The sequence below is a fragment of the Scyliorhinus canicula genome, chromosome 7 (assembly GCF_902713615.1).
Source record: "Scyliorhinus canicula chromosome 7, sScyCan1.1, whole genome shotgun sequence".
Taxonomy (NCBI): Eukaryota; Metazoa; Chordata; class Chondrichthyes; order Carcharhiniformes; family Scyliorhinidae; genus Scyliorhinus; species Scyliorhinus canicula.
This window is the reverse complement of record NC_052152.1, coordinates 90,736,064-90,749,796: the sequence shown is the minus strand read 5'-3', so window position 1 is coordinate 90,749,796 and position 13,733 is coordinate 90,736,064. Positions and strand designations below refer to the sequence as shown.

General features: G+C 45.9%; 1 protein-coding gene across 4 annotated transcripts in view; it reads right to left on the bottom strand.

The window, feature by feature from the left end:
* The window catches only part of frmpd4 (FERM and PDZ domain containing 4), a 1,288,989-nt gene extending 1,277,922 nt beyond the window's left edge, over positions 1–11,067 (bottom strand). For all 4 annotated transcript variants that reach the window (XM_038802435.1, XM_038802437.1, XM_038802436.1 and 1 more), the window contains exon 1: positions 10,930–11,067. In XM_038802435.1, coding sequence (XP_038658363.1) covers positions 10,930–11,048 — 119 coding nt within the window. In that variant the 5' untranslated portion in view covers positions 11,049–11,067. The remainder of the gene's footprint in view (positions 1–10,929) is intronic.
* Positions 11,068–13,733: the final 2,666 nt, after the last annotated feature.

Sequence of the window (13,733 nt, the reverse complement as noted above, 5' to 3'; positions counted from 1 at the left end):
CCCAATTACGGGACGCTTGTGAGAAAATCACACCCTTCCTTCCCACTTCAGACCCCCACCAATTCTTCGCTAGGGTAAAGCAGCAGGCCACCATGTACGGCCTGGACGAGAGAGAGCAGGTAAAGCTCACAGTTTGAGCCTCGACCCTTCAGTCTTGGCAGCCCTTCCCGACCCACAGAATGTAGGAGGAGGCACCCTAACAGAGATGCACACACCGATCCTTGATGCGATCGGCTATAACAGAGGAGACCCGGTAGAAGGCCTGAATAGATGCAGGCAAAAGAAGACAGCACCCCACAGCGTTTGCTGGACACTTGTGGATTCATTTTACTGCAGTTTTTGGAGAATTACCCCGCGCCCATTTGTCCCCAGATAACATGGCAAAATGGACTTGAATCTTGATCTCATGCCACAGAGGCAGGACAGAGAGCTTGTGCAAATTATGACCCCTCAGATGAGGCCTACAATGAGAAATGGGTTTTGAAAAGGTTATCCCGCGCTTGGGAGCAATCCGTTCAGAATAAGACCAATTTTAAGAAACCTGAGGAAGAGCAGGCAGATGCAGATATGCATGCAATTAAAGCGCACCAGAACCCCGCATGGATAAATGAGAGTAGGAACAGCCCACCCCAGCCCAAATCACAGGAATGTTACAACTGTGGTCAGTTAAGACACTTTGCACAAGAGTGCAACGCACCACAGAAACAGAGAGTCCAAAAGACAGGCACTCGAAATAGAAATAGAGCAAAGCCTATTCATAGTGATAGCGCCTGTTCAGACCAGGGAGACATGAACGGCACAGACTGACAGTGTTCGGGCTCCCCAACTTGGGTCTGCGACACCCTTTGGGATAAGTCCAGCCGACCGGTCGGAGCAGCCAAAGTCCGGGGTCAGCCCGTTGAATTTCTTTGGGACACAGGAGGGTCCCGCACCACACTCAACTCCTCCACGATGTTTCAGAAGGACACGTGGCCCACTACAGACACCATCACCCTCAGCGGCTTTACGTGGCCACTCACAGCAGGGACACATCACAGCCCCTGTATCCATACAAATCGGCAACATCACCACAAAGCACCCCATAGTGTTAGTTGATCTGCCCCACGCAGCAGAACACATGTTAGGAATCGATTTTATGAGCTCCCACAACCTTTAATTTGATCCAGTCAACACATGGGTCTGGAAAATGGCAAAAGCAGCACGAGCCCCCGCCACGCTCACAGTAGGAGAATATGCAGATAGGATCAGCTCAGTTGGAGACTACTGGTGCGACCCGAGAACAATTAGTGCAGCTAAACAGGTTAGGGCAAGAACACAAAGCAGCATTTGCACAGCACAAGCACGACTGTGGCAGAATAGCTGGCTCTGTGCAGATTACAGGTCCTGACCCCAGACCCCAGAAACAGTATGGATTTCCCCAAGAAGCAGAGGGAGAAATCTCAAAAGTGATAGATAGCTTGTTAGACCAGGGCGTACTGAGATCAGTAGCCTCCACTAACAATGCCCCAATTTGGCCCGTCAGGAAACCCGATGGATCATGGCGACTAACCATTGATTACCGGGAACTGAACAAAGTAACCCCAGCAGCAGCCCCCACCGTAGCCACAAGTCCCGAGACCATGCTCAAGCAGGGACTCCAGTCACGATTCTTTACGGTTTTGGACATTAGTAATAGCTTCTGGTCCATTCCGTTGGCTAAAGCATGCCGGTACAAATTTGCCTTCACTTTTAAAGGACAGCAGTATACGTGGACGTGCCTTCCACAAGGTTTCCACAACTCCCCCTCCATTTTCCACCGACAGCTGGCAAATGGATTAGCAAAATTTACCCACCCTGAATGTCTGGTCCAGTATGTAGACGACCTGCTACTGTAGACAGGCACAAAAGCAGAGCACATTTTGCTTCTAGCAGAACTCCTGGGACTCCTAAAAGAAATTGGATGTAAGGTTAACCCCAAAAAGGCCCAGATTTTGGAAGAAAAAGTGATATACTTGGGAACAGTTATCACACATGGTAAGTGCGAGATCGAGCAAAAAAGGATTGACTCGATTGTCAAATTGCCCCTTCCCCACAATGTCTCAGCCCTCCGGTCGTTTTTAGGACTGGTTGGCTACTGCCAAAACCACATCGACGGTTTCGCCACTAAAGCAGCGCCCCTATCCGACCTTCTCAAGAAAAAGGCACCTTGGGAATGGCTTCCGCAGCATACAGATGCCGTGGATGCTTTAAAAAGAGCACTCAGCACATCCCCCGCACTACAGGCCCCAGACCCTCTTTCCCCGTATGCTATTGAAGTAGCAAGCACCGACTGAACCCTTTCGGCCGTGCTCCTCCAGGAACGACATGACCAGTTAAGACCCGTAGCATACGCCTCAAGAGTGTTAGACCCTGTCGAGCAAGGATTTTCTGCCTGTGAAAGGCACCTGCTTGCAGTTTTTTGGGCAGTTCAGTACTTTTCATACATCACAGGACTCAACCCCATCACCATCCTCACAGGACACACCCCAACACAGCTATTGTTAGACAGCCGACTTAAAGATGGCACAGTCAGCCAAATCCAAGCAGCCCGTTGGACCCTTCTTTTACATGGGACATCACAGTTAAAAGAACAAAAACCCACACCTTCCTTGCAGACAATTTACAGTACCTAGGCACCCCTCATGAATGTGAGATTATCTCCACACAGCACAACACAGGCCCATTCATTCCAAGGACACCTCCCAGGAAGATAGGTAGTTCACCCCAGAGACCCCAGCCCACAGACACGTGCGCACACTTGCAGATTTATGTGGATGGCTCATTCACAGTTTTGGACGGCAAACGCATAACAGGATGCGGTATTTATGCAGGGGACGTGCAGGGATGAGCCCTAGAAGAGATTTCCCTAAAGTTGCCAGGACACTTAAGCTCGCAGGCAGCAAAGCTGGCAGCAATAGCGTATATAGTAGACCACCCCGACTCGTTCCCCACTCCAGCAGACATCTATTCAGACAGCCTGCATATCTGTAATAGCTTAACTGAATTCCTGCCCCTGTGAGAAACAAGAGGATTTGTTTCCGCAGACGGAAAACCCCGACCATCAGCCCCATTACTCCGCCATATTTTAAAACAGGCAAAGGACAGGAAATACGGCGTTATAAAAGTTCGTAGTCACCACCGTTCTTCCCCACCTGGCAATGTTAAAGCAGACGCCCTAGCAAAGGCAGGTTCCAGACATGGTTATTTTTGGAACCCCCCCGAAAGCGCCCCAGTACACGCAGTTCAGGTCTCACGGACCAACATCCAGGATTTAGCCCAGGTACAGAGACAGGATGAGAAACTCAGGGAAGTTTTAAAGGGAACCTTCCCAGCTCCTTATGACAAATTTAAGAATTCCATGACCACACATGACGGTGTGATTCTAAAAGACAGCCTTTATGTAGTTCCAGAGCAGGATAGGAACCAACTCATTTGTTTGTTCCATGACAATCATGGACATCAGGGAATTGAACCCACTTTAGCCCACCTCAGACCGCTCTGTTGGTGGCCAAATTTAAAAACCGATGTGACACACTACGTTGAGAATTGCTTGATCTGTGCCCAGAACAATCTGGACAGATACGCAAAGAAGGCTCAACTCAGCCTCACCCGCCCCGTTAATGGCCCATGGACTAACTTCCAGATAGACTTCATAGGACCCCTACCACCTTGCAGAAACGGATATAGGTATGTGTTGGTGGTCATCGACACCTTCACAAAATGGGTGGAAGCTTTTCCATTGCGCACTAATACGGCAAAGACCACAGCCAAAATACTAACCCACCACATCTTTACAAGATGGGGACTCCCCCGCAGTATAGAGTCCGATCAAGGCTCCCATTTTACAGGACGAGTTATGAAAAACGTCCTCACAATTTTCGGCATTACTCAAAAGTTTCATATCGTCTACCACCCCCCGTCAAGTGGTATCGTTGAACGCATGAATAGGACACTAAAAGCCACCCTTAGGAAAATGGTTCAGCAGAACAATAGCACCTGGGACTCAGTTCTCCCATTTGCCTTAATGTTTTTACGAAACACGGTATCCATGTCCACAGGATACACCCCCCACACTCTCATGACCGGACGCCCCATGAAAGGAACAGAATATTTATTAGGCTTAGATTTGACCAGCCCCGCAGTGACAGCCCTCACACACAAAAACACTGTACAGCAGTTAATAGCAAATGCGAAGGCGGCCCAACTTGCAGCCGCTGTGAGAATGGGCACAAGGAAGAAGCAAAGCAAGGCTTGTTTCAAGAAGACAGTGCATGCCACTGAGTGTGAAGTAGGGCAGCAAGTGATGCTTTCCCTATACAGCCCCAGCACATTCCTGTCATCTAAGTACTCAGGTCCGTACTCCATTTCGGACAAAGTAAGCCCCTCTGCTACAAGATAAAATACCCAAATGGAAAGTCTGCCTGGTTCCACATAAACCAGATCAAGGCTATGGCTCGCAGAATAATCACTCACACCACAGCAGCAGACGAGCTCGCCCCGCCCACAGAAAATGCATTTCTACCCTCCCCCAGCCAGTCCAGCCGGTCCTCAGACTCAACTTCGACTCCGCCCCCTGACACACGACTCCACCTCTCCCCGCCCCAGACAGCAGCGACAGCGCCAGTGACTGCGAAAGCCACAGCACACCACGTTACTATTCCTCTGCACCAGGCCCCACTCCCAGCGACTCCGAGCAGGATTCAAGTGATCCCTTCGAGATCACACACATTAAAGCCCCTGACCCAGACCCACCGCCCGACGATTACGAATTAAACTCCTGCAGTTCAAAACTAGACACATGATTCTGGCACCGAGACAATTCATTCCGGCTCATCAGGAACGATGAGATGGACCCCAAATCACCCCACGCAGCTTTGGCAAGACTACTACAGTCAAGAGTATGGCAGCCAGGAGAAGATGATGACATTGAGTCTGACTCCCACCACGCGAATCCCTCTGCGACCCTGTTCGCAACTGAAAACTGAGGTGTTCAGATGATGTTTAAAAGGAACTGCTGGAGAGATACGGTGTCCTTTCTGATGGAACCTGCACAATATTTGTTGCACGTTTGTTTGTATGTGTTTGTTAAGTGTTCAGTGTTTAGAATTTAAACAGCTTTTCACAGCGCCACGCCACCACTCCTTTAACGCCCCCTGGCAGTTAATGGAACAAGTTTGTCCACGGACATCCACCTAGTTTGTCCGCAGAAACCTCTGAGAATTTGCCCAGACACCAATTCGTAACTGCTCTTCTAATTTGAGGGTAGAAGAGGCATTACTGCAACCCACCACGACGACTACATTCTTGCCCGTTCTTGCCGGTTACTCAGGCAGTGGAGAAACGGCACTTGTCCCCGCCCTGCCTGAGGACCCCCCTTCTAGTCAGCTAAGTTTGGGTAGCACACATCCCTTCCTACCCAGGGATTCCATCCAATTCTTACCCGCCGCGGCCCATACGCACCTCATTTTGGCTCTTGTATTTCAAAAGTTTTCTTTTGTTTTATAGTGACCCTGTGGTTGCTTTCCTCATGCTATTTACATCCTCAAACATTGGGATGGTAAATCGCACAGGCTGCGAGACGGCTCGCACTGTTAGTATTTTTCAAGAATGTCTTGTCCTGAAATTAGGTTTTTAAAAAAAATGAGGGAGTCACAGATGGTGACCAAAGGGTAATTGGCAATAAAGGACAGACAGACAAACACATGAGATCTTAAGCAAGATAATGACAGATATTATGCTTATATTCACAGGATCCCAGAAGAAAACAAGAAGAGAATAAAGACGAGAAGAGAAGGAAAGATGAAGACGACCTCCATCTTTGTTACATGGACACTAGCAGGATCCCTTTGGTTGTGCGCGAACGCTAACCCCCTCACCCCCAGCCCACAGGCCGTCAATGATTCACTCCCCCACAGTACTCAGAGCCCAGTAACAGTAAACAGTACCCCAACCTGGTGTGATACGTTTATCACTTGGTATTCCCTCTCGTATGTTGTTGAAACACTTTTAGCACTGGTGATACTTTGCAGTGTCGTTCAGACCATTTGAATGAAGAAATGGCGAAGGAGAGCCCGCCGCTCTCGCACCCCGGTATACAGAATTGGATCCCCTATTTTCGGTTTCCACCAGACCCCCGAACCCCTTGACATGGATTAAAGTGCATTTGTTTTGTTTTGTGTGTGTTCGTTTGTTGAATAAAGAAATGTGAACTCTGTGTTTGACTGCCAAACCAGAGAAATTTGAATGCTGCTATTTTTATACAGTTAAGATGTTAGGATATTTTTTGAATTGTTTAAGTGAGGATAGTTTATTGAGAGTAGTTAGAGGTTACAGTTTTTTTATTTTAGAACATAGAACATAGAACATTACAGCGCAGTACGGGCCCTTCGGCCCTTGATTTTGCGCCGACCCGTGAAACCATCTGAAGCCTATCTGACCTACACTATTCCATTTTCATCCATATGTCTATCCAGTGACCACTTAAATGCCCTTAAATTTGGCGAGTTTACTACTGTTGCAGGCAGGGCGTTCCACACCCCTGCTACTCTCTGAGTAAAGAAATTGCCTCTGACATCTGTCCTATATCTACCACCCCTCAATTTAAAGCTATGTCCCCTCGTGTTGGTCATCACCATCCGAGGAAAAAGACTCTCACTGCCCACCCTATCTAACCCTCTGAATATCTTATATGTCTCTATTAAGTCACCTCTCAGCCTTCTCCTCTCTAACGAAAACAACCTCAAGTCCCTGAGCCTTTCCTCGTAAGACCGTCCCTCCATACCAGGGAACATCCTAGTAAATCTCCTCTGAACCCTTTCCAAAGCTTCCACATCCTTCCTATAATGTGGTGACCAGAACTGCACGCAGTACTCCAAGTGCAGCCGCACCAGAGTTTTGTACAGCTGCAGCATGACCTCGTGGCTCCGAAACTCAATCCCCCTACTGATAAAGGCTAGCACACTATATGCCTTCTTAACAGCCCTATTAACCTATTTTGTAATGCATGTCCTTAATGCCATAGCGCCCCGTAGAGTTTGATGATGTGTGTATGTAAAATTGTTTAGTTAAAAATATGTTGCATAGTTAGGGTCAGAGTAGAGCCTAGTCATGGGTGCCGGCTTGGTCAGAGAACGAAGACATCGAAGTAGTCTGATCCTTCACACTTCGCGTTGAGGATCACAAGGAGGGAGTGTAGCCACCTGGGGTGGCCATGTCCCGATTCCAAAATGGATACTCACAAAGAGTGCAGGGAAAAATGGACAGCACTAGAAAAACAAGCAGGTGCAAGGTTTCCTGTGGATCGGAACTTGCAGAGCCCAGACAGAACTGAAACTACAAGCCATTAGCATAGTAATGAGCTATCTCCAGGGACAAAAAGAAACATTGAAACAATTGGTACCAGGACAGACTCCCTGGCGCCAGTGGAGACTAAAACAAAGGCAGGCCAACGGTTACCTAGAGCCCGCCCAGCGATTGGGGAATGACCCCGTTATTGGAGAGAATCAATACGAACGATTGGGACATGGTCCAATTAATTGGGACCAAGTCCAGGGTCCGCCCAGAAAGGCGCAAACCCCTGGGCACTATAAAGTAGAGTCCCCAAGGTCAGTTCGCTCTCTTACTTCTCCATCTGCACCTTGGCCTTTGTCTCTCAGCGACGAGAGGTCGCCAAGCACCAGCCAAGTAAGTCTAAGGTCAACGCACGCTACGAGATAGACGCTCCTAGCTACTATTCTATACCAGTTCGAAGCCAGCAGTATCAGAACCGGACAACGGCCATTGTTCCTCTGACTGAGTGCCCCCCCCCCCCCCCCCCCAAGCTAAGTATAGGCTTTTAGTAGTACTGGTAGTTTAGTGAGTAGAGTTTGTGCATGAGTAATAATTGACTGTGTGTGTAAATAAATGTGCATTGATTTCAAACTTACTAACTGGTGTATCGAGTCATTGATCAGTATTCGGCTTTGAACCTTGTGGTGGTATCAGAAAGATACCTGGCGACTCTTGAGCAAGGGTAATTAAAACAGAGCAAATTAAGGGAAAGCATGACATTTGGCCCATTCAGAATTTGATTCGTGGACCTCTGAAATAGAGCAGATGCAGATGTTATCCCAAATGGAAGTCTCCTGTAACGTTGCAGACCTTTGTGCGCCAGGATAGTAAGTAAAGGTTGTAATTTTCCAGCCACTTGCATTTGCAAATCTGCCTGTGATAGATCTATTTTACTGAAGATCTGATCTCCGTAAATTGTGGCAAAAAATATTCTTTGCCAGCCTTTTCAGACACTGGCTTCCAGGGTCTGTACTATCATGAACCATGCTGAAGTTATCAGTGAGGGTATCCCAACTTGGAACACTGGTTTATGGGGGTGTATAGTTTTATTTTTGGAATAGTGTGTGGACTCAAGTGAAACCCCAGTGATAATAAACAGCTCAGTCATTGCATAATTTAGGGGCCTCACGGTAGCATGGTGGTTAGCATCAATGCTTCACAGCTCCAGGGTCCCAGGTTCGATTCCCGGCTGGGTCACTGTCTGTGTGGAGTCTGCACGTCCTCCCTGTGTGTGCGTGGGTTTCCTCCGGGTGCTCCGGTTTCCTCCCACAGTCCAAAGATGTGCGGGTTAGGTGGATTGGCCATGCTAAATTGCCTGTAGTGTAAGGTTAATGGGGGGATTGTTGGGATACGGGTTACGTGGGTTTAAGTAGGGTGATCATTGCTCGGCACAACATCGAGGGCCGAAGGGCCTGTTCTATGCTGTACTGTTCTATGTCCTATAATTTAATAAATAGTCTTTCATAGCTGCTAAAGAAAAGACAAATACACATGAACAGAACTACACTACTAAGACATTAAATATGTGAATTACGAAATACTCACTTTATGTTGAAAATACTACACGTTACAAAATATCTTTATGAACCCTGAAGTCCTTAAGATTTCCTCTTTCCTCTAAACAACATCCAAATTAAATAGATCTATAAATCAAAAACCAGCTTGTAGTTACCGCACAATACAGGGAGGTTACTCAAGTCTGGGATATGCCTTGTCCTGGTCCAGCAAAGATATTTAAACAGTCGTTACAAAGTTTTTTCTGCACTGCCTTGATTCTAAGACATGGAGGCTATTAGATATAAAATTTGGACGTCAGGCTTCTAGCTGGAAAATGACCTGTCTGTTTTGAAGGCAGCTTGATGTCAATTGGCCTATCTTGCTTCTGAGGGTTCTGGCAATTATACCTTTGCTCCACTTTGATTCTACATTCTGTGTATTTGACTGTCCGCCCGTATCAAATTCCTTGACTCTATACATTAGCATATGTATGGCTTATTGATCTGCTAATCGCCTAGGTAAGCTGTTTCTACTCATAAGCTATTCACATCTCATTCTAGCTAAATTCCTTCTAATCTTGTTTGTGGGAGCGACCCCGCAGCTCATCCGGCTTTTTGAATACTGGCTACTACTGGACAGGGCACGTCCTTTTATGTCTTGTTAAATTCATGTTACTAGGTAAATCCATGACATGGCCCCCACTTATAAAAATAAAATGTCTTAATTTGAAAGAAGTTTAATTTCTCACCCATTTTCTTATTTGAAAAGGGGTACGTTCTTATTAAATATCACAAAATTCAACATCATGCACTAACAGAAAAGATACCTCAGAACATTTCCCACTGTTCCTAAAAGCCTCTATAATGCTCAGAATAAAGAGTTTGCAATTATGTTTTTTCTCCTGGCCATATGAAAGGTTTTTACTTTCTTCAGCCTTCCACCGTTACATTTTTTAAATATGCATGAAGCAAGAGGTCCCCTAATCCACAATGCAAAACAATTTTTTTTCCCCTGGACAAACATTTGTTTTATCCGAGTAGTAGCTCGCACAGAATTGAACAGATATTTGAATCCCCGTTCCTGCAGTCCATTTCACTTCTCCACATGCACAGTTCCTGCAACTTAGAGTCTACACACTTCTAATCGTAAGCATATTTTAAAAAAAACCTTTGATCTGATTTACTCACGATTGTACTTCCTTTTATTTCAAACCTTTCTGCATTGGCGGATTTTCCCTCAATTGACGCTTCAATCCAGTCTTTGGATTCTCATTCACTCTCATGGCCCATTTTCACTTTTCTTGTACACAGGTTCAGTGCCTCAATCCTTGTCGCCAGTTTTCTCTTTTGTTATATTTTCAAATCACACACTTGGGTTTTCTTAAAACACGATGTAAGGTTTATTCTGGAGATGTTGCTTTTTACAAGTTTAAAATGGAAGAGCGAAACAAAAACCCACACAAAATACTCTGCTGACATCGCTACAGATCACGTGATGCTCCACCAGCAGAGATATCCGACATAAATATAGAACAGACTGCAAACACAGACAGATGCAAGTAAACCAGGCAAAGCTTCTAATATAAAAGCAAAATGCTGTTCTAATGAAAGGTCATCTGCAGGAAAGGTTAACTCTTTCACGCCACAGATGCCACCTGGTTCACGGAGTATTTCCAACATTTTCTGTTTCATTTCAGGCAAAGGTACTGTTTATAAATAACCATTTTTTTTTTGCAAATCCAAATTAAGTACAATCTTGAAAAAATTGACTTTTTCCGCTCTCCAAAATGCCCTTGTCCCAGCCCAGATGAAGCCCGCAGCCAGTAGGGCCAGAAAGTCCCGGTCTTTAAGTGTACTATTGAAGTTTGATTATGAATTTCTTGACTGTAATTTTAACATCTATATTTCTTTCCACAGAACATTTGTACTTTATGTTCGGTAGAAATGATAGAAGAGAAACAAATTCCAATTGAAGCAAACCCTATATATTATTAACATGAAGCAAAATGTATTCCAATCCCTGCTGGATGCTAAGAAAAAATAACTTTTGTTTTGCAAGAGTTTTGAGAGTTAGAAAAACACTTACATTTTGGGTCCCTCTATTCGCATCCTTTCCAGCTTCAGGTCGCGTCTGAAGGATTCCGTTGAGATTTTGGGGTTGCCGGTGGCGCATGCTTGTGATCCGGTCAGGCCCTGGAGATCCATCTATCTTGCGGCACATTTGTGTCCTTCAGTACAGGTTTGGGTCACAGGCAGGGGCTTCCTGGGTCAGGTTGGGCCGGGTTCCTTGTTTGGTTCCAGTGTTGGTGGTCTGGTGAGGCGTTCCTGGAGTTGGGCCTTGAAGTAGGCTTGGTCGGACCTCCATTTGGATTCTTCTTCCTTCCATCCTCTGGTAAGTTGGGGTGCTGGGCGAGCCTCTTCGGGTTGGGTGCTCTGGCAGCTGGATCGGGTGGTCCAGGGGCTGCCGTCGCTTCCTAGGCTGTGTCGGACGCTCCAATGGCCGAGTTGGGTCCTATGTGAGATTGAGGTTGGACTTCCGGTTAGACCTCTTTAACCTCTAGGTCGAGTCGTTGGAGGAGTTCTGCCAGGTCAGGTCAGATCAGGTCATCTGGTTCAATTAACAGGCATATAAGGATCTTCAAACCTGCAAGACAAAATAAATGTATCCTCGAGTCATAGAATTTGCAGTGCAGAAGGGGGCCATTCGGCCCATCGAGTCTGCACCGGCCCCTGGAAAGAGCACCCACCCTAAAGATAAAGGTTAGAGATAGTATTAGTGTTAGAATTAAATTTTAAGAGATTAGTATGATTATAAGAAATGTAGGAAGCGGCTCTGTGCGAGAGAGCTCGCAGAGATTCGCCACGCTCCAGCGCTATATTTTGCACACTTGTTACGCAATTTAAATGTAGCCTCCAATCTTTAAAAGTGAGTTTCACTTTGGTTGTGGGCAATTATCTGAGGATGTGTGCAGGCAGAGAAGAAACGACAAGATTTTCTACTTTCTGTTACTTCGCTGTAAGTTGTGAGAGAGAAGCTCAGCAGGCGGTACATCTGCTTCGAATAGGAAGATATCCAGGCAAGCTGCCCGGCTGTGCTTGGAGAAGTGCCAGAGTTTGTCAGTGCCAACATTGCCCCCAGAACCTGACTGCAATACTGAAAAAGATTTAATGACCTCACAAAGCTAGCTAAGGTTGGCCTCCTAATTAATTTCTCTGACTGTCATAACTCACACGGGTCTACAAAGTAGCAATGACTAAACACCAGTGAGCTTCGTTAAATGCGAGCTCCCCCATTCAAGGGGGCAGAGAACCCTGAACCATGTATAGCTAAACTTCTGTACAAAGTCGGCCAGTCTGGGCATCGACATAAATGAGAAACCCAGTTTTGGTCTTTTGCGCTATATAAATGAAACTTTATTTCCTTCTACAACTTGGCGTGCACTCATTTTGTGGTCTGCTAAAATGACCCTTCAAGTAGTTTATGTCCCTGCACTCAGCTCTTTATCCCTTAATTACCTTGCACTCTTCTTCAATCACTGCACACCTCCACTTCCATCTGCTCCGATGCATCACCCTGAACCAGCTACTCGTTTCACTATTTCTCCCGTCATCTCATCACACCTCTGGTATCTTTCTAACACGAGTAGCATCATTCTATACTTGCACACACATACTCAAAGCTTAGATACTTTCACACCTCCTCCCTTCTTACAGGCAAAACTCACAGCCACCAACAGAGAGTAAGCAGCTGCAAGAGAATGATCATGCCTTTATTCATGTGCTGTCCCCACATTAAGATTGGTGATAGACAAGTTGGGCTGGTGCACATGCTTGTGGCAAGACTGGAGTAGGCACTACAAGGTTGTAAACTGTCTTTTGCCATTTCCTTCTCACTTGTGTCACACTTCCAAATGATGTGTAACAAATTGCTGCTGCTTGCAGGAGCCAATCATCTGTCTCTGCTTACCCATTGCCAATAGATGCTAACTCTTGAATATGTTTTCGTCATTTCAGCTCCAAAACTTCAATCAGTCTTCAGGAAGAAGAGGATGAAAACATACAGCATAGCACTTAGCACAAAACACTCAATGTTATGCTTGCAAACACGAGCCCAGACACTGCCGCTACACACACTTCAGAGGAGAGATGGAGTTCCACCCAGCACAAGTGGCAGCAGCAAATTCAGGTACATAATATGGCCCAGGAAACATATACTCCTCACCTCTTCTAAAATTTCAGATGTTCCATTATACACGACTTAATTCTTCAAGTCGCATTACCCATCAGCCCAGCCCTTGTCTAGACTTACAAGAGCAACTTCAAAGTTATTGCTCTCGTGTTCAAACTACTCAGCATTCTTTCTTGATTTTAGGCGAGCAAATGTTTGCACTCAGCTTTTGCTTCTTGGAGTCTGACTTTCTGCTCCTTTTCCGCTGCCTTTTTGTGATCCTTAATCAGACCCTGTTTCGGGACTGATCATGATTTAAGTAATAATCTTTGAGATTCAAGACACTAAGTGAATAAAGCCAAAAGATTTCATCGATTTTGAACAAAAACAAACTTTACTATACAAGCTCAGAGAGGTAAAACAGTTTACAATATCTTTATTACACATTTCGGTTAAGTATGAGGTACATGTGAGTTAATAATTCAGTTCTGGTTGAACACACATCACACAATAGATGACAAATGTGACCAAACCCAACACCATGGATTTCTCATCAATCCACCCAGACGTTTGTCACATTGTGAGCCAACCAGTTCCACTGAAGCGTTGGCTTTATCATGAGGGTATCCACACTTGAAGATCTTGCCTAGGAATTCTCTCCAAACGTTGCTCTAATTCAGATGGCTTCAACAATGATCCACCTCGTAGGAGTTCAATCTTGC